Consider the following 26057-nt stretch of genomic DNA (forward strand, 5'->3'; position numbering starts at 1 on the left):
TTAAACCTGTATGACTTTCTTCTGCAGAACACAAAGATATTTTAAAGAATGCTGGGAACCAGTTTTGGTGACATTTGACTTTAGGTGAACTTCCCCATTCATTGAAGTAGCAGAAATGGTTTAGGATCCCCTGGGTGTACACGAAAGTTTCAGTGTATATATTACTTATAAACAAATCATAAAAGATGGCTGCTTTTTAATGGCCCCCAACGAAGAAACCAGTGGGTCCTGGTTTAAATTGTTAACCCCTCCTAGTAAATGCAAATGTCTTTCTCCATTGATGGCTCTCTTTTATTCATCCTCTACATTAGATTGAACAATGCTACACCGTCAAACAGCGCTCCGGACCAGTTCTCCTGTTCACACTGATTATTGATGGTTTAGATATAGGTGTTTACACAGCGTATAGTCAGCTCTTGCCGTGTGTGTAGGTGTGTTGTTTGATGTAGAGGGGCATAGTAACTAACTGCACTGGTTCATGTTCGGTTGAGCCCACACCCTGTGCATGTGTGGGTGTTGTTGGTCGTAGCTGTAGCTGGAGGTGTAGGCGAGCTGGAGCTTACGCTGCTTGGAGATTATATTCTCTGCAAGTTAGACCGCGAGAGAGAGAGAGAGAGAGAGAGAGAGAGAGAGAGAGAGAGAGAGAGAGGGAAATCTGTGCTGTAGGCCGCCGGCTCAAGGCAGAAATGGCTGCTTGCGGATGACTCATACTCCAGCACTCAGAGTGTTTGTCAAGGAGACTGAATCATACAGTGTGTGAAGAGGAGGCTGGAGCTTTCTCCCTGCTTTCTGGACGCAGACATGCTCGGTCTCCGTCCTTCTGAGTGCGACCGTGAGACGCTCGCCCCGCCGATGCCGTGAGCGCTGCCGATAGATACGCAGAGATGATGGAGAGCTGCCGGTAAGCCAGGTCGAGGCAGGTTTTTCCGGATTGTTCTGTTGTCATGTGCCGTTCTGCTCTGCGTTTGTCTTTCAAGGGTTGCCATGTCTTTGTATAAAACACAAGGTGCTGTTTTGAATGGCAGTAGTGAGGTCCATGTGGCATCTTCAGTTTCGGTTATAATCTGATTCCAAAATGATGCACAATGCATCTCAGTTTTTCACTGGGGTGCAAATTCTGTGTAGAGATTTAGGAAGAAATATGTCTGCGTTGACTGGTCGATAGGAGTGGAAGAAGCAGCTTTGATCAAATCAGAGGCCGCTTTCACTCTATGTAAATGAAATGCTGCATCTTAGCCATCTTAAATTTGGTCATCGTTTATGGATGTGCATAAGAATGATCAATGTTGGTTTTCTTTATGTTGATGTTTTAGCATTTTTGCAGGGCTGTACATGGCATGGCACTGGAATGTTTTATCCTAAGCTTTCCATTGCCCAGCAATATTAAAAATTAATTAGAAATTTTGGTTAATCTGTTTTTTTTCTGTGCCCACACAAACCCCACAAATCTAGCTTCAGTGACAGGATGAAGAATGTTTGATTTATGAATCAGATTAGCACAAGAGATTTTGTCTTTTGAATTTTAAATCATAAACCAGTGCGCATGTGATTTAAAAAAAAAAAAAAAAAAAATCACAGTTAAGGGGTACAGTGCTGGTAAAACCATGATGGGATGGTTCACCCAAAAACTTAACTTTGTTGTTAATTTACTCACCTAATATGACCTAATGTTTTCTGTTTTTGTCGTTTAATTTGAAATTAATTGGGAGTAATGTTCCCAGCATCTCATGAAGATATGATATTTGGCCGCAGGAGAAGATTGCTGATTGAATTCATTTGGAGCTGTGCTGTCATAATTCTCTGAGTCGTCCATTGTTGATCTCACTGAGACTCTGGGAAGAGGTGGCGACATATCATTTAAAGCCTTGAGAACGTGGACAGTTCCACATTGTGCGGAAACCATTGTGCCCTATTGTGAAGCCGGTGCCCCCTGATGCTAATCAAATAGACTAAACTATGGTGACACATCCGTCTATCCCCAGTTCCTCTATGGCCTGCCAACCTGCACGTACACCAAAATACCCATTCTGTAGAAAGTTTAGCCATTGTTACTTCTGTAAACTGGAGCTTGTAGACCTTCATCTTTGAGGAAACCCAAAGTGGGTGTTTTTGCTGGCTCTTTAGAAGGCACTTAAAGAATCCCAGTGGCTTTCTTTGACCTTTTAATGTGGTTAGTTTGGAAATAGATACGTACTATTTGTTGATTTGTGTCAAGGTCATCTTTGGCTTGTCTTTTTCTCACTTCCATTTTAAGGTGAAGTGTGTAATTTCTGTGGCACTCGCTCAGACTTTGTTTGAAGTGCCTAACCATAATACAAGAGAGTTTGGGGAAAGTCAAACTGTTTATCCAAGCAATGGAGGATGGGCCATTATTTAGAAAACATGGGGAATCTTCTTGAGATTAAATACAATCAACGTAAGAGATTTTGTTTTGCTGAAACGTTCATTTAGTGTTGGTTCCCCTCTGAAATTCAAAGTCTGTCACCATTCGCTCACCCTCATTTTGTTCCCAACCTGTAACGATTTCTTTCTTTGGAGGAAAGCTGAACGCTCTTTTCCATGTTAGCATACAGCGACCAGTGGCTGTCAAGCACCATCAAAGTATCATAAAAGCGGTCCATTTGCACAATAATCCAAGTTTTAATAAATCATTTGAGCAATAGACTGGAATTTTTTTGAGAATTTATTCATTTTAAATGTCAAATTCGGTCATCATTTACTCCCACTTACGTTATTCCAAACCCTTAAGACTTTCATACAATTGAAACACAAATGAAGATATTTTTAAAGAAACCTGAGAGATGTCTGTCTTTCCAATCAATTCCTCCTCAATTATAACTTTGATGCTTTACAAAATTATGCAGTATTAATCAAGCAGTCTTCTAAAAGAGACATGATCGCTTTATACGATGAACGGATTTAATGTAGGTTTTTATTATGTATAAGCATTGATCAATACAAGTCTTGGTTGCATGGACTTTCATTAAAAATGTTCAAAGTTCAATTTAGGTCTTATTGGCTTTGAACCAAATGAGGGTGAATAATTAATGTAACTTTTAGTTTTTTGGTGAACTCACTCTTTGGGTGAATTTATTGACTTAAAATCGAGTTGGAACCCCCTAAATAGGGTCTAGGATTGCAAATGATGTCGACGATAATTTATTTAGCCATGCTACCCACGACAGAACTACACACATGTTCACTCCCAAAGAACTCTTTATTGTTAAAATATTAGTAGGAAGTCAGACACTTGTTTACATGGTTGAGTGCACAATGAAAATGGATGGGGGTTGTTTCTTTTCTTTTTAAATTTCCATTGTGATTCCTTCTAAAAGACTATAACAATTGAATGAACACATGTGATGCAGCTGATGAATGGAGGCGCAACAAGGAAGATGGTTGTGTTCAGGTTGGTGGAGTTTCACCTGTGTTGCGCTCAGTGTGTTGTTTCTTGGCTGCTTATGGCGGGGTGCGACGCTGGCCTGACGCCCACTGCTGCACAGATGGGAGAGAGGGCGCACTGAGACACCTTCCAGCCTGGGATGGCAGCGAGCAGAGGGAGTCGTGGCTTTCGCCGCCTTCGTACATTCTGTTGTGTGTGTCTGTGTTTGTATATGTGTGCACGCACACGCTCCACATTGTGTCTGTTAAATGGCTGTAATTCTATGACCCTACCCCCCCCCCCCCCACCCCCCAGAAAGCCAGATGGTAGATGTCCCAGCATGTTAAAGAGACATGCTAAATATTCTGAGTTATTTACTTGGAAACGATGACCAGCTAACTGTCACTGGTAAAAGCAACTGCTTAACATGAATGGAGTGAAATCTGTGGATGTGTTTGAATCATGCAGGTTATATTTTGGATGTCCATGGTCATGAAAAGGGACTGTTTTTAGTAGTTTTTGTTCTAGTTTTGTTTCTTTGGCTGTTTGCTCTTTGGACGAACTTGTGTAGACAAAAACCAGTCTGATTACATAACTCATCCAAAATGAAAACAAAATTCTGTTATCATTTACTCACCCTCATGTTATTCCAAACCCAACCCAGGCAATGTGGAAAAACGTGCTTGTTGCAGCATTTCTGCAAAATGATGTTATGATGCTTTTTGCATGTTCTGCAACACTTTCAATGTAAAATGTCTAGTGAGTGGTAGACGTGCCGGTATTCGGTAATGCGATATATCACGGTAATGAATGTGCACAATTTTGTTATTGTAAGTACTTCTAAATACCATGAATAATTATTTATAACAAATTATTCAGAATTTTGAAGTCCATTTTAAGAATATTTTTCCAGTCAACTGGTAAAAATGCACAACACTGCCGTAAACTGTTTGATGTAAACAAGCACGCATGAGAAGCACATGGGGAACTCACGAGAGACGCGCTGAATGAAAGCACATTCACTCTCTGACAGCAGGTGGCGCCAAACTGCAGAAAATGCAGCCGTTACCCATGAAACCCTATAAATAAAGCAGCTGCGCTATTTTTTAGAAAGTATTTAAATAGCCATTCAGATTTGTGGATTTGCCAAATACCTAAATATTTAGATTTAATAGGCTATTTATTTTCAAACTTTTTTTTTACATTTTAATTTGGATTACGACATGCCCTGGATATTGTTTGAAAGTGTTTTGATTCTTTATTGTTCATTCACACTTAACATTAGTTTACATTAGTTAATTCTTAGGTATTCCAATATTTAACAACATGTTGTGAAAATCGTAAGTTGCAACTTTGTCATTTAATGAGCTAACATGAACCAAGACTTATTTTTTTTAACAAAGATTAATAACTTCTGTAGCAAATGTAACTAATTCTTATTGTGAATGTTAATGCATTAATTAAGGTTAACTAATAAGGACGTAGTGATACCTATTGGTTTTAGTTCTTTTTCACTTTAATCTGTGTAAAACGTTTAACTTTATATATTTTTCTGCATTGCATGGCTATTTTTGTTATAAATTTCAGTACAATATGGACCTGCTTATGTAAAAAAAAAATTGCTATGGTTAATAAACAGTATTGTGGAGCCAAGCAAAATAAGTCTTTATTAATAATATGTGTGAAGAAAAAATTTAAGTTGTAGGTGTTTTACTGCAACTAGTGTTTATTTTTACTGGAATTTTAATTTAGGTAGAGGCGCGTTCCATCGATGAATCGAAGTTGTCCAAACCGGTTTCTTAAATCTGCCTTTAAAGAAATATATATATAAAAAAAAAATCCTTATCCAGTGCTCGTGAACGACTGGAAAGGTCATGGAAATTCATTGCTCAAACAGCGCAGGAATATTTAGTTGTTCTCAGATTTTGTTCAGTATACTGTAGCGTGATTTTGACGTCTCTGTTTGACTGTATCAGATATCCGAAAGAATATGTAGCTAATGCAAAGAGTTTTAAAATAAGATGATGATTTAAAATGCCAAAGATGTAAGTTAAAAAACAAGTCTCCTGTTATAGATGTCTAGTGTCCTTAGAAGGACATAAGAGATAAACAACAGGAAGCAACAATGATATCACACAGGAAGGAAACAGCCGTCTCTAATTTTAATCAGACGTTTCCTCATTACATTCACTGACTATGATAAGAGTGTGTTAGAAATAAAAGAGAAGATTTCAGTATCGTTTTGCATAAAATGAGTGGGCATGTTCACACTGACAAACAGTCCTATTTGCACTTATATTTCTAATAGATATCTCACCCATTCACCCTGTCGTGCCCTCTTGCACTCACCGGAGTGTAAAGGGGTACGATCTTTCAATCGCTATGAGGGAAAAACGAGGAAAAAGGGCTGTTTTTTTGTAAATTTCCACATCACAGATGGATGGAATGAGTCACTCTCTCACACACACAGACATAAACACTCACACATACTTCAGTGACATTTTCACTCGCCTTTCTGCGTTTAACATCCAGGTTTTATCATGCGTTCTTTTTTAGACCTGTTGTGAGAGAGCTTATCAGTAATATTAGCAATGGTTTTAATGAATATACATGCACCAGTCAAGTAACTGGTATTGGACATTTTGGCTTGACAAACATTGTAGATTTCCTTAATGTTTACTCCAAAATCAGCAGTCTTGTTAATGATAAAGAATTGTTTTTCGGGCTGTAATTATTATTATATATATGTAATATATATATATATTACAATTTATGGTCTATATATGCACACAGACACACATTTTTAATGCATACAGTAGGCCTAACCTGTAAGTAAGATTTATAACACACACACACACATATATATGTGTGTGTGTGTGTGTGTGTGATATGTGTGTGTGTGTGTGTGTGTGTGTGTGTGTGTGTGTATTATTACTGTAACTAAAACTATAAATAATAAAATAATATATGTATATTGTATGAAAAAAAATCTAAACTGAAATTTGGCAACCAAGTGAAATAAGTAAAATTAGTATTACTGAAATTTCTAAAAATGAAATTACAATTAAAACTGAAAATTAAAAAATTAAAGTTTCATTTAAAAATAGTATTTAGAGTACTTATTAAAATGTTAAATACTATAACAGTGTATAAATGATACTAAAATAATGCTGTTATATTATGCATGCTTTTTTATTATGGGTTTGAGGTGAAATATGACGTTCTTGAAAGATCACAGCTCAGTATCATATCCGTATCATATATCGGACAACATTTTCAAGTGTTTGTTCAGGTATTGACTGACAGCTTTTGGTCTCCAGTGCCCCAGACGTGTGGTGTGAAACAGCTGCAGCTTAGACAGGATTCACCAGGCCTCCGCTCGTTCAATTATGAAAAACACCTCGTTTTATTAGGATTTGCATTTGATTTGGTTTTAATTAGCTGCTGATATTGAATGACTGTGGCATGGAGACAATCCCCTGGCCTGGCTCTCGTAGTGTAAGTACATTAGACAGTGCTGCTCCCACAGGACTTCCTCCCTCATTCATTCTGATCCCACAGACAGCATTTCTCTCTTTCTTTCCACTAGAGGAGCCACATCTACGTAGGCCCTGGGCCAGTGACTGTGTATAATAATTACAAATGGATGATGGTTAATACCCGGCCGTATTGTTGCTGTGGTCTATGCCATGGCTCAGTGTGTTGTAGATCAAGTCGTATTCTCTTTCATTAGACAGAATCTGCTTGGATTGTTCTAGATGCATGCTTTTCAATTCAACATCACGTCCCAAAGGAAACGTTTATTGCTTAAAGGTTGCTCTACTTTTGGGATATTTCATTTAAACATCGGCTTAGTCTCAGACTCAGTCAGGACAATAGAATTAAGATGTAATCGGTGGCATACTGTTTACTAAATGCAAGTATACTTAAAACAGTGTACTATAACCCAAAACTTATCAGGGCTAAACTAGCACACCTTTGGCAAAAAAAACTATTGCTTAGTGTAACAATAATAGACTTTGAGGCTGTTTAAGTTTATGAATCTACACTTTAAAATATACTGTCAGCAAACTAATAGTTTAATAGTTAACGTAACGATCATACTGTTTATTTTTTATTGTGGAAGAATTGTAAGTTAAATCAACCAAATGTATATCTGTTTCTGTGCTGATTAATAGAAATGTGTGCAAAAAACAAAAAAATAGTAATTTTGATACGTATATCTCTGGCAAGTGCATAAAAAGACTGATATATGCGGTCTCATTTTTGGTTTAAAATATGTATGTATTTTGTAAAGGTAGGGTTGAGATAAAATGGATGTGGCAGATGTGTGCAGATCATTAGGTCTGAAGAAGAAATGTTTGATTTCGTGCTCAAATCTCGGACTTTTTATTGCAGACTTGGCGATTCTGAGCCAAATTTCCTTCAAGGCAAGTCAGTCCACTTGGCAGCCATCATGGCCACACAGTTTTCTGTCTAACCAATAGTCTTGCTACAGCTCCTGTCTATTTGAATGGAAAACTCGAATAAATTACTGGCTGGGTCTGTTTTTCAAAAACGCCAATATTATCTGATAAAAACGGGATAGCTTTGCTTCTGTCTAATGTGCATGTGAGATGCTGCATTTATTCTTTTCACTGATTCCTTTACTCTATTGAGTCATTTCCTATCCTAGAAATCCTAGAAAAGACACGTCTGAGATCTAAGAAGTTCATTTGCTCGACGTCTCACTGCAGTCTCAAGGGAAACGTTTGAGATCTTAAAGAGACTTTTCTTCCCTACTGTTTGTTTAGGAGTCCGAGGTTTGAGGGCTTAATGACGAGTGTGAGCGTTCACACGTACACGAGACCCTTTCCTTCCTCTGACTCTTTCTATTGATCTTGAGACGTGCCCTCACCTCCTCACCCGTCCGCTCTCCTTCTGCGGTTAATTATTGAACACGCAGCTCAGGTTACCATATAAGGCTGACTGCTGGCGTTCACGGCATCACAGAGGAAGAACGCTTGAGTTCGTCTGGAAGTAAACCTGGCTCGAGTCTGAGTGCAGATGCCTCTAGGGAGGACTTTTTTCACATTGATTTTAATTTAGCTTTCTTGTCCTCTGGCCATGTGTAACACTGTGAAGATTGTGAGCTTCTTACTGACAGGCCGTCTTGTTTGGCCTGAGGTGTTGATGCTTGATTTCCCCATTGCTATGTCTGACATCACTGTGTAGAGCAGCAGATGAATGGAAAATACACAGCTGGATTTAGAGCACAGCTGGCCAGCGCGGCTGAAATATGATGTTGTATTAATTGAAATAAAATGTTTTTCAGTGATTAAAAAAAAGAAGTATTTATCGAAACTACACTAGTATTCAAAAGTTTAAGGTCAGTATGTTTTATGTTTTCTTTTGAAAGTGAAAAGAAAAGTGTTCGAAAGTGAGGGTAAAACTATTCATAATGTTGCAAAAGGTTTCTGTTTTAAACAAATGCTCTTCTTTTGAACTTTCTACCTGAGAAATAAGTAGCTCCGCGAAATTATCAAGGAGCACAAATATTTCAACATGGATAATAGTAATAAATGTTTCTTGAGCTTCACATCAGCACATCAAACTGATTTCTGAAGGATCATGTGACGCTGATCTGGTGTAATGATGCTCAAAATACAGCTTTGATCACATGAATACATTTTTTGTAATTATTTTCAAAAAGAAAACAGTTATTTTTAATTTTATTTTAAAAATATTTCACAATAAGACGTCAAATACAGTACAAGAATGAATCAAGGCTTGTTTTGAAGACAGTTTCTCACTTTATGAACAAGGACGATTGATATTCAATCCAATTTTATTAAGACTGTATTATCCCAAATGTATGTTTACTAAAACATTTAATGACACCTGTTGACTGCTTGAGAATATTTGATAACGTAAACGAATCCTTGTATTTTTTGAGTTTTGAATCGGAAAGAAATGTTATTAACAACGCGAGGGTGAGTGATCACAGAATTGTAATTTTTGTGTGAACTTTCCCTTTAAAGCCTGCGGTAGGGAACTTTTGACGCTCTAGCAGTTAATAAACAGAACTGCTTGCGTCTTGCGGAAGAACATCGTAGCCGGAACTACTTCTCTCTGTTTATGTCTATGAAGAATCACAAAGGTACTGGGTTACTACGCTGCGGTATCCCCGAAGCAATCTAAAATAGTCACAATATAAACACTTATTATAGGTGCACCCTAGTGATTCAGGACAAGCTAAAAACACGGTTTGGAAAATGGATTCATGGTGTACTCGCTAATTATATACATTTTTCTACATTTTGAACACAAACAAAGTTACGGACCGCAGCTCTGATTGGTTGTTTCTTACTGGGAGCGGTCCGTAACTGCAAATGGCAATAGGACCACTGGTTTAACAAATATGTAAAACATATATTTTTACAAAAGTTACCTACTGCAGCTTTAAAAGAGAAAAACGTTGCAAAACTAGTCTTTATGGTAATAACTAGTATTAAAACCATCTTGATTTTTACAGTGTATTTTTGATCACCAGCAAATTCGTTGCAAATGCATTGCAAATGTTCCTCAGGTGTCTTTGAGAATTAAACTTTCTCTTTCTCTCTCTCTCTCTCTCTCTCTCTCTCTCTCAGTGACAGTTACATTGTGCGCGTCAAAGCGGTGGTCATGACCCGAGATGACTCGAGTGGGGGATGGCTGGCACAGGAAGGTGGGGGCCTCAGCAGGGTGGGCGTCTGTAAGGTGATGCCTGCTGAGCTGACCGGCCGCAATGACTTCCTCATCCACGGCGAGCGCCTCAAAGACAAGCAGGTGTGGCACCAATACTCACAGTCTTCCTCCCCAGGAGCTTTTAGGAAATCAAGCTGATTTACAACCCATGCTGGGTTCTTTTCCAAGTCAAATCTGGTCACGAATCCATTTGTTATGTGATTTGCAAGACTTTCCTCAGGCAGTGACCTCTAGCAGAGCAGAGCAGCGGCAGGCCGTGGGCTCCGTCTCTGATATGTCTCACTTGTTTTGGCTGGCAGGTGATTTTGGAATGTTTCGTGAGGAAGGATCTGATCTACAACAAGGCCACGCCCACATTTCACCACTGGAAGGTCGACAACAAAAAATGCGGCCTGACGTTCCAGAGCCCCGCCGATGCCCGTGCCTTTGACAGAGGAGTGCGGAAAGCCTTGGAGGACATAACGGAGGGTAAGAACATCGAAAACAGTAAAACACTACTTTGAATTCAGACCAAACACATGTAGCCAGGATTAAAGGGGCGCTAGATATCTTTTACACAGATGTGTGTTACATATACATATCTTTCCAAGAAAAATAGTTTTAGACCTAAACACACACAAAGTACTTTTAAAGTACCTTTAACAAGTTTCTTTAAAATTCTGCACACTCACATATAAATGAAGACTATTATATAAGTGGGGTCTCCCCTCATGGTGGCAGCCATCTTGAGGTCACATGACCTGCTTATTTAATTACTTACTTTAGTTTTGCTCTTATTATTCATAGGGGTGGCTATTGAGAATTGCTCCGAAATATCCAAGAACCGTGGAATTAATACAACACACTCAACAAAAAAGCTGCTTCTTATATAGTGCATGAATACTGAGTTTTGTTCTCTTTCACATCTTCTTACACGGGAAAGGACAAATACACACAAAATTATGTCAGAATATCCTTGTAAACACAGACAGTTTACGTAAACGAGAAGAAAGAGGATTCACGTCTGTCAGTTTACTGGGTCCATGCATTAGGTCTTAAAGTGACAGCAGCCTAAGGGCCGTTCACACAGAATGTGATTTTGGGTCTAAAATCATGAGAAGCAGTGCTCAGATGCTCAGCGCAGAATGCCTCCTCTGTCATGTTGCAATGAAATTAATCAGTTGCAAGGCCAAAAGCTTGCAATGCTTGCCCGCCTCCGGGGTCTTCTGATTGGTCCACTGTTTTGGAACTGACATTGATGAGCAGCGCTTCACGTAATTTGAAATTCTGTTAACTTGAATATGCATCTTAAAAACGCAGCAATCTTGTGCAGCAATCATACATGTCCGTCTAGCACAGCGGTCAGCAACCTACAGCACGTGTGCTAACAGTGGCACGCTGAGGGATAATCGATGGCACGCGAGCAGTAGGGAAAACTGCATAATGACCTGAATTTTGAGTTAATAGTAGTCATAGACACACAGCCTGTTAGGAGCTTTAATCACTATTAAAGTGTGAGAAATAACTTGCGCTAGTCTACGGATGCGCGTGTGACCGCTGCAAATACTAGGCGCTCCAGATCAAAGCCTTAGTGGTCTAACAGCGCTCGTCAATGTCAAAATGACTGAGATGGCCAATCAAATTAAAGTAGGCGGGGTTTACTGTTCACAGAAGCAGAGTGTGTAGCATCAGTTTAACTTTAAAGAGAGCGATGTAAGATGAAGCTGCAAATCATTTAATATTAGTCAACTTTTAATAATACGCTTTCCGATAGAAATGTTAAATGACCAACAGCTATATCCAGTGATGACAATTTTGGCACAGTGGTTAACCAGACAAATATTAATTGGCACGTCATGTCAAAAAGGTTGCCGACCCCTGGTCTAGCACATGTTTACATAGAAAAACAATGTAAAATAGCGCATTGGAATGAAAAAATGTGTTCTGTGTGAATGGCCCCTAATAATACTGTTACTTTCTGATATTAATGTTAATCAAAGAACTAAAGAAAAGGAAAATCACTGAATGATTTTCACTGAATAACTTCTGTAACTTTAATAAGGATTAATCTTTATTTTATTTATAAAAATAAAACTATACAGTGTTAATTTACATTTGATTTCACTTTCTGTATCTGAACTTTTAGTTGTATTTATTTGTGCTACTGCTAGTTCATGTTTTGTTTTAGACTGTTTACATGTTTTAATGTTTGACATCTATATTAGTTAGTCTAGTTTATTTTGTTGTTGTTATATTTTTGTTGCCATAAGCAGAAGTTCCTTGTGTAAGTGTTCTTTAGGCTGCTAATTTTTGTTTTGTAGGCTGATGAATTTTGATATATATATATATATATATATATATATATATATATATATATATATATATATATATATATATATATATATATATATATATATGATGCAAATGCAGTTACATATTTTACAGTCTTGAATGTGCTGCAGGACTGTGAATGAACTATAAGCAGCGATGTGAAGGGTGATGCGCTCTGGGAGATCAGCATAGAGTTGTGTTTCATCCATCCATCAATCTTTTACTGTCTCCTTGTCAGTTTCTTTCTCTCTCCAACCTCAAATACCACCATTAACTGACAGGATATGTGAAGGTCTGTCAGCTCATGTCTCCTGTTTGTGTGTTTTATTTTAGGTTCCACAACTTCCTCTTCAACACTCCAGAACGAGGCTGAACTTGGGGATGATGATGTGTTCACAGTAAGTGAAGCTTTAGAACCATTTTTTAAAATCATCATATTGTCCACTTGCAAAAAATAAACAAATAATGAAATAAATAAACTTCCCAGCACACCTGGAAATGAGTAGAAATAGAGTAAAAAGTTCTAATTTCAGTAGCAGAACAATATACCATTAAATAATACATTATTTTACATTATATATATATATATATATATATATATATATATATATATATATATATATATATTTTTTTTTTTTTTTTTCATTGAACCTACATAGATTTAAGTGAGTACAACAAATGCTATCAGGGTCAATACTTTGATAATAAATATAATTTAAGTAACACATCTGAAATATATAAATATTTAATAATATATAAGTTCAATTTAAACACATTTGAAATATAATAATAAATTAATATAATATGATGATTATCATAACATTTCATTATAATTAAATTTCTTTAGAGCATTACAGCAATGAGAATGATATATTTTGAATCACAATAATAAGATTTGGGGACAATTTTTTTTTTTTTTTTTTTTTTTTTACATTAAATAAATAAAATAAAAACATTTGTGAAATTATAAGGTTTTATCTGACATTTTTGTCAAAACTGAGCTATTCCCATATTGTTATTCTGTGACAACGTATTTACATTATGTGATAGATTTTTTTTATGTTGTATACATTATAGGATTTTTATTTAAAAAACAATAAGGTTCTATCTACACAGTCAAATAGAATTCTCAATATCTCAGAACTACTCAGAATGCAGATAGAACTTTCTAATTCCAAAGGGATGAAATAGTATTTTCTTGCTCCAATAGTCTTTATTTTGTACATATTTTATGCGTTGTGGGAATGAATATGGCCAGCATGTTGTTGTTGTTGTTTTTTTCACTATATGTTCTTGACCTTTCGTGAGTTTCCCCCAAACATATGGGATGTGTAGTTTTGTGTTATATGTGCACTAAGGGCATGTACATTTTGAAAGTAATATTTAGTAACTTCCTCTTCCCTTTAGCTTACATGTCTGTGGGTTTGGTTTGAGTGTGTGCGAAGAGTCCCAGAATAGGCTGAGGCCTTGTCATATATTTTCCCCGTGGAAAGAGACAGGCCTTTGTTTTTTGAAGATGGTGGATATGATCGAAGCGCAGGCAGGTTTCCTGTGGCACTTTCCGAGCAGTCTGTGTCGACGCTTGGCTTTTGCCCACTCACTGTCCTTTTGTCCCAGTCACAGGAGACCTGGAGCAGGGGTCAGATGATGACTTCCTCCCCTCCCCAGTAAAACTATCATTAGCAGCTGCTTCCTAGCTAACTGCCATCCTGATTTACTGCCGCCCAGGGAAGGAGGGGGGCGCGCTCAGGGGAAGCCTCATGGCTCCTCTTTCACTCGCTGTCTGTCTCGCTTTCAGGCCAAAAGGGTAGACTGCTAAGCCAAGGACCCCGAGCTTGAAAGGAAACTTAATCCAACGCTTCTTTCCGTCCTGGAATTTATGCTCTTCTTGAGCTGTTGGGCCCATCCTTGCTTTTCAGAAAACAGGACAAGATTAACTGCCAAACCGTTTTCTTTTTAAAACCTACCTGTTTTGCAGGACACACACACTTATTCTGTGGATCGAAAGCGAGTGGACACGCTTTTCCACGTGAGGTCGTTGTGACAGTTGTTGGGACGGGGCTGGTGTTGGTGACCTTTCCTTATATTCCCGCGTGAGGCAAGCGGCCGCAGACAGCAGAAATGCGGGTCTGGATTTACAGCTCGGGCGATTATGTCGAGGGGAGTTGTTCCTGTGCTGGGACGTGCATTCCTCCTGATGGTTCCTCGTGAGCTAACCTATACTTAACCTCAGCTCCTTTTAGCTCATTCAGATCAGAAAAGGACTCGCTCTGCGTCTCTGAACGCAGGGTGTGTCACTCTGGGACGCCTGGTTTCGGGATACTTGTGCTCACACAACACCTCAGTCTAGAACTGATCAGAAAGGTTATTTTTATATTTTTCCAGTAATTTCAACCAGACCTCCAAAGTAACCAAACATTTAAAGAAGCAATTTAGAGATTTTTTTTTAATCATGAAAGGATGAATATTTAATTATTTAGCAATTAGTTAATAATGAATTAATCATTTTTTATGCATCAATGCATACAGATATAATACACAGTATAATACAGCAAAACACAATTAGAATACTTTTGCACATCATGGTTTCATATAAATTATTGTTTTTAAAAGCATTATTTATTTATTTTATAATGCATACTTGAGAAAGCCAACATACTGATGTTGTTTTTTTCTTTCGAGACTTGAAAATTTTCTGATATATTTTTCTGGCTGAACTCACTTTCAGAAGCAGAACTTAGTAAATTAGAGTATTAAAAGAAGTAAAAAAAATTTTTTTTTTTATTTACTAAATAAAAAATTATATTTAACATATTCATTTTATGCACCAATTTAACTATGCATACATATAAAATATATAGTATTACATTTATAATATATAGTATTACATTTATAATACATAGTATTAATAATACATCATTAAATGTCATAGAAATTATTGCAGTATTGATTAATTTTGTTTCACCAACAGAAAAGAAATTGAACGAAAGAATAAAAAAAAATAATATAAATATTGGATGCTTTAAACAGAATTAGACAGAATATTTTCTGGAAGGTAGGTTTTAATTGAAATTTTAATGTATTTAAAAAAAATTTTTTTTTTTTTTACATCATCATAGTTTTATATGAATTATTATTTGTAAACACATTACATTCTATTGATTTATTGTATTTTATGTGCTTGAATTTTCTTTTGAGACTCAAATTTCGGATATATGTTTTCTAACTGATCCCACTCTCAGACGCTGAATTCCAAAGATGTCAAAATTCCATAGACTTACATTGATGGACTGTGTAAGAGATGAGCACTAAGTGATTCACGAGCTCCAGAGGTCATAACGACGACACATAAACCCATCACAGCGTCACCCTACACCATGATTCAAGCAGCGCTGCCTGATGATGCTCAGAAATGTCAGAACGGCTAGAATGAGTCATCAGTTATGTGGAGCAATGAGTGTTTTGTTTGGGATTTTCAGGAGATCTTGGGTGTACTCATCATTCTACACACAGAACGAAACTGGTCAAATCAGCAAGAAAGAATGATGATGACCAAGGTAGTTTTTGATGGACCTCTAATCTGAATAGCCATCATAGTGTTCATTTGTTCAACTTTATGCTATAGTTTGCATGTAAAGGAACACTTTTATATAGCGATGCATTGGCAAATACTGAAATTATTTTTCTTGTAGCTTTAATTTTAAAACATTAAAATAATTAGTATAGAGTAAGGAGTGCTGGCTATTTTGGTTGTGTAGTGTGTGTGTGTGTGTGTGTGTGTGTTGAGGGAACTATATAAATGACAAAACACAACTTCCTGTGCAGCAGTTGGGCAGGATAAGGCTTTGCTGTATAGAGAGCTCCCAGCCAGGGCCCTGGAGGATGCTCAGAGGAAGTGGGATGGGGAAGACTAACAGTTCTGGGAAGAGGGGGAAAAATAAGGTGGAAAGAATCAATGCTCCTTTATGCAAGAGGTAGAAAAGCTTTATTCTGTTATCCTCTCTGGTCCTTAGCAGCACTGGGCATCTGTGTGTGGAGTATGTGTACGCTAAGGCTCGCAGCACTAATCACAGCAGTGGAAAAGGTACCGGTGCCCTTCCACCCTCCGGGACGCCTGCCTCAGACTCAAGGTGGCTAATTGCAGGCAATTTGACTTGGAACTCAATTAGTTCCAGCACATTTTTCACTCCCTGGATTGTCTTATTGAGGAATAATAGCTCAAAATGCCATAAAAACATTGTTGTCAGTGGTTTGGAGTCCTATAGAGAATTAAAAAGCCTTTTCCAGATAGCATCAGTCATGCACGTAGCCGAGCACATGCTTACTGTATAGCCAGGTGTTTGGTGCGATCAAATCTGATTGCTTGCAGTTGGCCTGAGCAGCAGGAAAGCTTTTGATGGACAGCAAATCCCGCTATGCTCAGACCAATAATGCTAACTGCTAACCTGTAAAGCATGCAACCCTCAGGACACGTTCCTCTGGCTAAACAAACAGCTATCCGAAGACCCTAAAGCTCCCGATATACTCCTGCTGTTGCTCTTTTTTGTTCTGCATGGTTTAGAACACAGTTTGTTTAAAATGATGTTACACCGGTTCATTCTTCTCTTAAAGTGCATCTAAGCTTTAAAGCCCAAAGTGTACTTCTGTTTTGTTGCAACACTTGGGCCAACTATATGAGTTGTGGAAAGATTATGAAATATGGTTGCATCACACACATAATGAGAATCTTTACAGATCGTCCTCTTTCAAGACTCAAACATGCACACACAAGATTTGAAAATTGTGGCTCATCACACACTACAAGACATTAAGGGTATGACTCGGCTTAGCTCAGATCCTTCGCATTCGATCCTTTGCTGGCTTTGCTTATTTAAATCTAGCGGTTCTGTTGTGTGTGTGTGTCTTAAGTTCAGTGACTCAGGTAGTGACGATTCTAACCAGTCAATCTGTGATCAGCAGAGTTTACACGTCACGTTTTGGTAATGGTACGTTCACTTGGAACCTCAAATGAGGTGGTACTGAAAAAGTATCAGGTACTGTACCCAGTGGAAACCCCCCAAAAGTGAACCGTACCGTACCAAACCATACCGAAAATACCGAAAACCTAAATATCTAGCATGTTTTTGTGCCTGTGACCAGATCTGAATGTTTAGGATTCAATCTGAAAACGCCTCACATTACCAGATAATCTGGGCCTTACATCTTAACCAGCAGAGGTCCTGAACAAGATTTATTTTTATGTTAAATCGGTCCAAAACTCCTGTTGTTTAAAGACACCCTAGCGTTCATGCAAAGACCAAAGTATATATTGTACTTAAAATTTTGCAAGAACAAAAACCACTCTTCCTTAAAAAAATAAAATATTAGCTTTCCTCAGTACTGTTTCTACTAAGTCCATTTTTGTTGTTGCTTATGTAGTACTCAGTCCTTTCAATATGTTGTTGATGGCTTACATTATTGTTTCTGACCTCTGAACTCAGTTTTGGATTATGTATGGGTATGGTTTTGACTGCTGTTTCTATTTTTTGAGCTCTTCATGCTGGTTCCCTCTCAGCAGGTCTTATGGGGCCACATTAAGCTATGTCCAGTTATAGCCTGTTTATTGCTCAGACAGTTCTGGCCAGCCCATTTTGGATTGGTCTGTTGTGGTGTCGTGCCACAGGGTGGCCAGTCTAGGACTTAATGAACGGGGGCCCATTTGTGAAATTACCCGAAAGATTTCAGGTCCTCAAAGCCTTGCCCCCCCCATTATCTCTCCGCCCTCCCCCATCGCACCACTGATTGCACGTCATTAACAGGCCGGCATCGGCTCTGCTGCTGGGAAGGTATGCCTTTGAATCAGAGTTGGGCCACATGTGCCTTTGAACTCTCTGGTTATCTGCGCTACGCCACACATTTTAGCGCTTTTCGATAAGTCAGCCGATTTTTGTAGTGGGGGTTGGTGATTTACTTGAAAGTGCAATTTTTGGTACTTATATGCGCTTTCAAAATCCATGAGCTGCCTATCAAGTCAGCATTTTACTGCATCATAATGTACGTTTACATGGACACTTTTTGCTTCCATCGGAATGTATTCTTTCTGATTGACGAATCCGAGCATAGTGTTTACATGAACGCTGAATAAAGTGAACGGATTAATGTGTTTACATGTGACTTTTTTATTCTGATTGTGCTTTTAGTCCTATTACGATCGGATAAGTAGGGTTCATGTAAACGCAGCTATAGACATGTTTTTCACCTTTATTTATATAGCGCTTTAAACAAAAAACATTGCGTCAAAGCAACTGAACAACATTAATTAGGAAAACAGTGTGTAAATAATGCAAAATGACAGTCAAAGGCAGTTCATCAATGAATTCAGTGATAACATCATCTCAGTTCAGTTTAAATGGTGTCTGTGCATTTATTTGCAATCAAGTCAACGATACCGCTGTAGATGAAGTGACCCCAACTAAGCAAGCCAAAGGAGACAGCGGCAAGGAACCGAAACTTCATTGCATTGACAAGCGCTTATCTGAGAGGGTTATGAGATAGCAGCAACTTTAGTTTAAAAGAGTACAAAGACATTTTTATCGGTCATAAGTTAAGAAGAAATATAGAGCAGACTCTGGTCAAATGAAGATGAAGTTTTATGGGGCATGTGTCGACCTCCTGTGTTTGCGTACACCTCAAATGGACTATACTTAGAAAGGCTACATATGTGGTATTCAATTCTGGAAAGTATTATTAAAATATTTCAGTGCAGTTACATTGACTATTTAACCAAATATTTGTGTGTTATGTATTTAATTCTCAAAAGAGTGTGATACCATTATTTTAGCAACATGCTAACAGGCCATGATATACAAGTCAAAGAATGAACTGGCAGAGCTGAACATGGAAAATGCAGACCTCGGTCTTTAGGTTCCATTTGCTTATGATGCTGCCTCAGAAGGCATTAGACAGCAAGGCAGCTCACTAGTTTTTTATATCTATGTCGGCCTCATACTGATTGAGTACTTTGGCCCAATGTTTTTTAGACCTGCAGCGTAAACATTTGAAATGGTCTGTGTTTTTAATTATCTCCAGCAGTCCGGCCCCAGCTATCCTCCTAAACATATTTTTAAGTCATGTCGGCTCAGGATCTCTTGGCAGTACTTTGAGGGATGCCGGTGTTATTTTTGGCCAGCAGTTCTGAGGTCTTTGTATGAACACGATGGGGAAACCAAGTCCTGGCCAGGCTGGACTGGTACAGAGAGAGAGAGAGAGAGAGAGAGAGAGAGAGAGAGCCAAGGTGCACGGACATGGCCAGCCACCGGAGACTCCGGTTCCTCTCGCCCAGCTGGAGTTTAGCCTCTAACATGGAAAACTCAGTTTGAGTGGCACAACATTGCCATGCCAGTGCAGTGTAATGGTGGATGGATTCTACAGACCTCATGAATGACTTGAAAAACATGGTTAATGAAGCATAGTTTAGATAAATCATAGCCCTGTAATGCTAAAATAACATAACATACAACATATAATATAACATAACATATAACATATAATATAACAACATATAACATAATATATAACATATAACATAACATATAACATAACATATAACATATAACATAAAATATAATATAACAACATATAATATAACATAACATAACATAACATATAACATAACATATAACAACATATATTATAACATAACATATAACATAACATATAACATATAACAAAAAATATAATATAACAACATATAATATAACATAACATATAACATAACATAACATAAAACAACATAACATAACATATAACATAACATATAACATAACATAACATATAACAACATATAATATAACATAACATATAACATATCATATAACAACATATAATATAACATAACATATAACAAAGTAATGTGACTTATAACATAACAACAACATGGAACAACACAAATCTCACTTTCAGCTGCTCACACTGCAGGCACTAATAAACATACTTATTTGCTTTTAATCCACATATTTATTTGCCATATTTTATATAAAATCAAACTGAAATACAGTCTCTCTCATACTTTTAGCTATAACAAAATAAAGTAAAATTAAAATTAAACACAGTATTCCTATTTGTAATGAAATAGGTTTCACATTCTCAAACTGAATCGGGATGGCATTTTATTGGATACTGCATATATTTAAGATAAATTGTGAATAGTTTGGGTTTATTTTACCGAAAGAGAAAGACTTCAAAGATTTCAAATGTGAACATCTGCTAAAAGGGAGTTTTGACAACCTTTAGGAGTACACTAGCACCTCAAAGCCAACAGACATCCACCAACAACCAACATTTACACTTTTTTTTTCTGTCGATCGCTCACTACTCCAACAAGTTTCTTTTGGTGACATTTTGACATGCATTCTTCTAACCACATAAATCTTTTTAAAGCTGGGAGTGTGGGTCTGTGCTGTGTGTTGGTGCTCACACTCCACCTGGCAGGTGGTTGTTGAAGGCATCCGCTTCAGCCAAAGGAAGGATCACGTCCAGACTCTCAGCCACTAATCACTTCCCATCCGCCCAGCCGCTCTGTCTGTCTGTCTGTCGGTTTAGTCCACCTCCGCAGGCAGCTGTCTGTCTCAACCATTCTTATGTTTTGTGTTTAACGACTAGGCTGGAAACTTTTAGCTGGAGCTCATCCAGACAGAGAGCTCAAATCCTGCGTTTCTGTTCATACCTTTAAAGTAGACATGTGGCCGTTTCCATTGACCTCTTCTGACAGTCTCAAATTTACTTCTACAAGAGCCCCGCGGGGGGGCTCAGTAGCTTGAGAATATCTTGATTTTGCTCAGTAACCCAAGCACTGAGGTGTTCTGTAGGTCTCTCTGGTGATGTTATGGACCAGAGCTGTAGGTTTTGTGTGTGATGGCCTGTATCCCAGCATGCTGGAATCATTTTGAGTTCCTCTAATAACAGGGAGACTTCAGAGGTTTTTTACAGATCCTGCAGCCTGAGGCCTTATTTTTTTGTTTAATTGCACAGTGAAGTTGAGCCACGTCACGTCGGATTGACTGCACTGACGTCTACGTGTGTGTTTATGTGCAGTGTATGGCCGTGTGTGGTGTATTAATATTTAGCTGTGAATCAATGCCAGTCGCCCATGACGTCGTGGAAAACCGCATTTACTCGGAAAAACACCTGTCTGTGATCGGGATTGTCTTTCTGTCTTTTTCTTAAAATTTCCTGGACAGTGCATGCCCTGTTTTCAGCTCTTGTCTTTTTTTTTTCTTCCTGATGTGTTTTTGGAGATGGTTTTCATTTAGTCATTTGAGACTGAGTGTGTATTTTCTTTCTTTTGTTCTTCAGACTGCCACCGACAGCTCCTCGAACTCATCTCAGAAGAAGGAGCTCGCTACACAGCTAGTGGCCACCTCCACCTTCTACGAGCCTCATCCACATCGCTGCATTCTGCAGTACCGGCCGCCTGAGGGCTACAGCTTGGATCAGGTGCGTAAGGTGGAGGCATATAAGAGCTGGAGTCTAGTCAATATTTGCATTAATTAATCGTTTAGATCAGTAGGTGTTTCTCAATGTCAAGGAAGGATCCTCGGAAGGCAGTATTTCGAGGATGCTACGTCATCGACATCCGTCGAAGGACTGTTCCAATGTCGAGGATCCTCGGAATTTCAACCAATGACTGAATCCCTCGTTTGAAGAATATCCCATACACAGGAAAGGATGCATATGTGTATCCTTCACGCTCTTCACGCTCTCAAATCACCCACAATCCTATGCACGCAGCTTTGCTATCTAACGTTAGTTAAAAAAAAAAAAAATGTCGAACGTTAACGTAGTCGGAGCGTTAACGGTTTTTATTTACGTTACCAAACACTTGTTATAACTGTAGTAAATATAAGTAAAGTTTGACGTTTAAATGCCAGTACAAATTACTACCGTATTGATATTGTAAATTATACAAATACAAATGGTTAACTGAACCGGACCTGTCATTTAACAGTTGGTTGCGTCAACGGCAGTTCTCCAAAATAATTTGATGATACCGTTCACAGCGTTATTCAAACGGACCTTTTCACTGACGTAATGACGCAATTACGTGCACTTGCTAGCCATTTACGTGTTCTCCGTATGCTAAAGAGGAGTCTCTCACCTAGCCTCTGAAGGAAGTCACTTGGAAGGATCAGTCCTACCAAGGAAGTATCCTTGACATTGAGAAACGCCTACAGGTTCACAATTCCGGTCCTTACGCCCCCCAGCTCTGCATATTTTGGCATGTCTCTCTGTTAACACACCTGATTCAGATAATCAGCTCGTTAGAAGTGAGCACCGTGCATGAACTGTGTTCCCATTGACATGTTCCCTACACAGTATGCATGCTCTCTACTCCCTGAGCAGGGGAAATCTGTTGAAGTTTACTTCACTTCAGAACCTTTATTCACAGATCTGATTCCATTCAGTCCGAGGATATAAACATTTGATATTTAGATTTCATACTTTTTTCATGTCATTTATCTCCTAAAATTAAGGTGCACGTTTCTGCACAAGTTTGTTGTGTTTGGAACAACTTGAAAGTCTGGTAGTGTGTGATTCTCATTCAGATTTGAAAAACCGTGCCGTGTATTCCAGCCTTAAATCAGATTATGTAATGCGGAAAAGAAACACGTAAATTACATTTTCAAATACGTGACATTATTCAGTATTGTGAGGGACAAACAGAACTGCGTTATATGATCTTCTAGCCACAGTCATCACATTTATGCTCTTGTTTTCTCTTGCCTCTCAGAAGTTCTCCAGGAACCCCTTCCCGTTTGAGGATGAGGAGATTGTCCGAATCAACCCCCGGGAGCGCTGGCTGATAACAGGCTACGAGGACTACCGAGATGCCCCTATGCCGGACAAGTTCATCCAACACGAGGACTCTGACTCGTATGTTCACATCGCTAAGAACGAACCTTTAAAGCATGACTACAACTACCCTTATGTGCCCAGCTCTGACTTCAGCCAGTGCGATCTCAAGAGCCACTGCGGGGGCGACGGAGGCGTAGTGGCCACCCAGCCGCGGGTGTTCAAGCTCAAGGGCAAGCGAAGGAAAGAGGACGGGGAGCGATCGCGCTGCGTCTACTGTCGGGACATGTTCAACCACGAGGAGAACCGGCGCGGACAGTGCCACGACGCCCCCGACCCCATCCGTACCTGCATCCACCGGGTCAGCTTCATGTGGTGTGCCGACAGCATGCTCTACCACTGCATGTCCGACCCGGAGGGCGACTACTCGGACCCGTGCTCGTGCGACACCAGCGAGGAACATTTCTGCCTTCGCTGGACGGCCCTGTTGGGTCTGTCGCTGTTGGCGCCCTGTCTGTGCTGCTACCCGCCGCTCCACCTGTGCCACCGCTGCGGCGTGGCCTGCGCGTGCTGTGGAGGAAAGCACAAGGCTGTCGGCTGAACCCCCCGCCCGTCCCGAATGAGCCCTAAACTCCCCTCGGAACAGTAGCACTGAGGAGGGCAGGAGCGGACGAAACCGACACAGCCCAGTTGGCGCTTTTACTGTCCTTAACTTTACAGTCTCTCCTGGTTCCAGAAAACAATTCATGCTTTATCTGGCTCGACAATGTTCTCTTTTAGTTGTTTTTATAAATATGACTATATGTATATATATATATATATATATATATATATATATATATATATATATATATATATATATATATATATATATATATATATATATATATATATATATATATATATATATATATATATGCATTGTATACACTACCGGTCAAAAGTTTGGGACCAGAACGATTTTTTTATGTTTTTTTTTTACAGGGGTTTCTTATGCTCATCAAGGCTGCATATATTTGATCCAAAAATACACAAAAAAATAATATTGTGAAATATTATTATGATGTAAAAGAATGTTTTTCTATTTTAATATGCATTAAAATATAATTTATTTCTGTGATGCAAAGCTGAATTTTCAGCATTATTACTCCAGTCTTCACTGTCACATGATCCTTCAGAAATCATTCTGATACACTGATTTATTATCAGTGCTGGAACTGTTGTGCTGCTTATTATTATTTTTTGTAATACTTTTTTTTCAGGATTTTTTGATGAATAAAAAGTTAAAAAGAAGAGCATTAATTAAAAAAAAAAAAATCTTTTCTAACAGTATACACAATCGTTCAAAAGTTAGGGGTCAGTACATTTGTATTCTTTCTTTTGTTTTGAAAGAAATTAAAGAAATATTTATATTTTGAATAAATGCTGTTCTTTTGAACTTTTTATTCATCAAAGAATCCCTGAAAAGTATTGCATTTCGCAACTCTTGCCAACACTGATAATTCTCATAATAATAAAAGCATATTAGAATGATTTCTGTAATGGCTGATGGAAATTAAGTTTTTCATCACAGAAATAAATTATATTTTATAGGATATCGAAATAGAAATCATTATTTTGTATTGTAATAACATTTTGCAGGAATACTGTTTTTTTCTGTATTTTTGATCTAATAAATCCAGCCTTGGGAGCATAAGAGACTTCTTTAAAAAAATTACAAGTTTTACTGATCCCAAACTTTCGACTAGTATTGTTTGTGTGCGTGTATATATATATATATATATATATATATATATATATATATGTTCTTTTATTTCCCTTTTGTTGTGGATGTTTCGCTCGGCTCTTTTGTCAGGTTGCTTTTGGAGCCTTCATGTCATGCATTACTTATGCAGGTACTTTATATTTTTTACACTGATTTGACTTTTCGAGAACCTGAATCACTCGTTGTTTTTACAAGGTTTTGCGTTTGTCCGCTATGGCCAGCGAAGGGAGGAATTCGCTGTTTACTCTTCCTGAACAGCTCCGTACACAACCTGGCATTTCCATCCCAAGCCCTTTAACCGTTCAGAACAATAAGAGTGAGATTAGCTCGAGACACTAACCCTGTAGTCAGAAACGTCCATTTGTAGTGTGTCTGTGGGAGAGCGTGTGTCGATGCCTGCGTGTGTGTTGTAAAGGAACGAGAACATTGTATCACAGCATAGTATTGTCGTTATTATATTTAAGCCAAATTTACATAAGCTGCATCCAGAGTATATGTAAATACTGTATACTCCCATGTATATGTTTCAAATCGAATTATTGTAATCGCCTTCGACAGCCACAGCTGCGCTTCAGACATGGGACATTCTCCTTAGAGTTGACTTATTTTGGATGCCAGGGTGGCTTTTGGGTCTGATGCATATTTGATATCCAAAGACTATTTTTGTCATATTTATTTTCGCGGTCAATTGAATCACCAGCCAAAGGGAGAAAAAAATAAATAAAAAAATAGAGCGAAATTATTAGACTGTGGGCAAAACAGTACAGCCATATGGGGAAAGAGGGCTTTCCAGCGAGCCCGTGAGCAGTCAAACTGCACGAAAAATACAGCATTTTTGTCTTGAAAAACGAATTCTAGATATCCTCACAACAAAGTACTTTTTAGATTTTTTTATTTTTAAATATACCTGAATTTGGTTTAATTTTACCTTGTTTTTTATTTATTATAGATTGCTATTTGATTGAAACAAACCTCACACAATTTTCTTAGATCTATGCTTAAAACAAGAATCAGTTTGCCAGTGGGATAAGAAAAAGAACAGAA

General features: G+C 38.2%; 1 protein-coding gene across 1 annotated transcript in view; it reads left to right on the forward strand.

Moving 5' to 3' along the window:
• The window catches only part of LOC128026511 (sprouty-related, EVH1 domain-containing protein 2-like), a 32436-nt gene extending 8356 nt beyond the window's left edge, over positions 1 to 24080 (forward strand). Inside the window, exons 2-6 of the mRNA XM_052613751.1 lie at positions 10012 to 10189; positions 10408 to 10576; positions 12752 to 12816; positions 21752 to 21892; positions 23187 to 24080. Of these exons, the coding sequence (XP_052469711.1) occupies positions 10012 to 10189; positions 10408 to 10576; positions 12752 to 12816; positions 21752 to 21892; positions 23187 to 23849 (1216 nt within the window). The 3' untranslated portion in view covers positions 23850 to 24080. The remainder of the gene's footprint in view (positions 1 to 10011; positions 10190 to 10407; positions 10577 to 12751; positions 12817 to 21751; positions 21893 to 23186) is intronic.
• The last annotated feature ends 1977 nt before the right edge of the window (positions 24081 to 26057 follow it).

Source organism: Carassius gibelio, chromosome A13, assembly GCF_023724105.1.
Source record: "Carassius gibelio isolate Cgi1373 ecotype wild population from Czech Republic chromosome A13, carGib1.2-hapl.c, whole genome shotgun sequence".
Classification (NCBI taxonomy): domain Eukaryota; kingdom Metazoa; phylum Chordata; class Actinopteri; order Cypriniformes; family Cyprinidae; genus Carassius; species Carassius gibelio.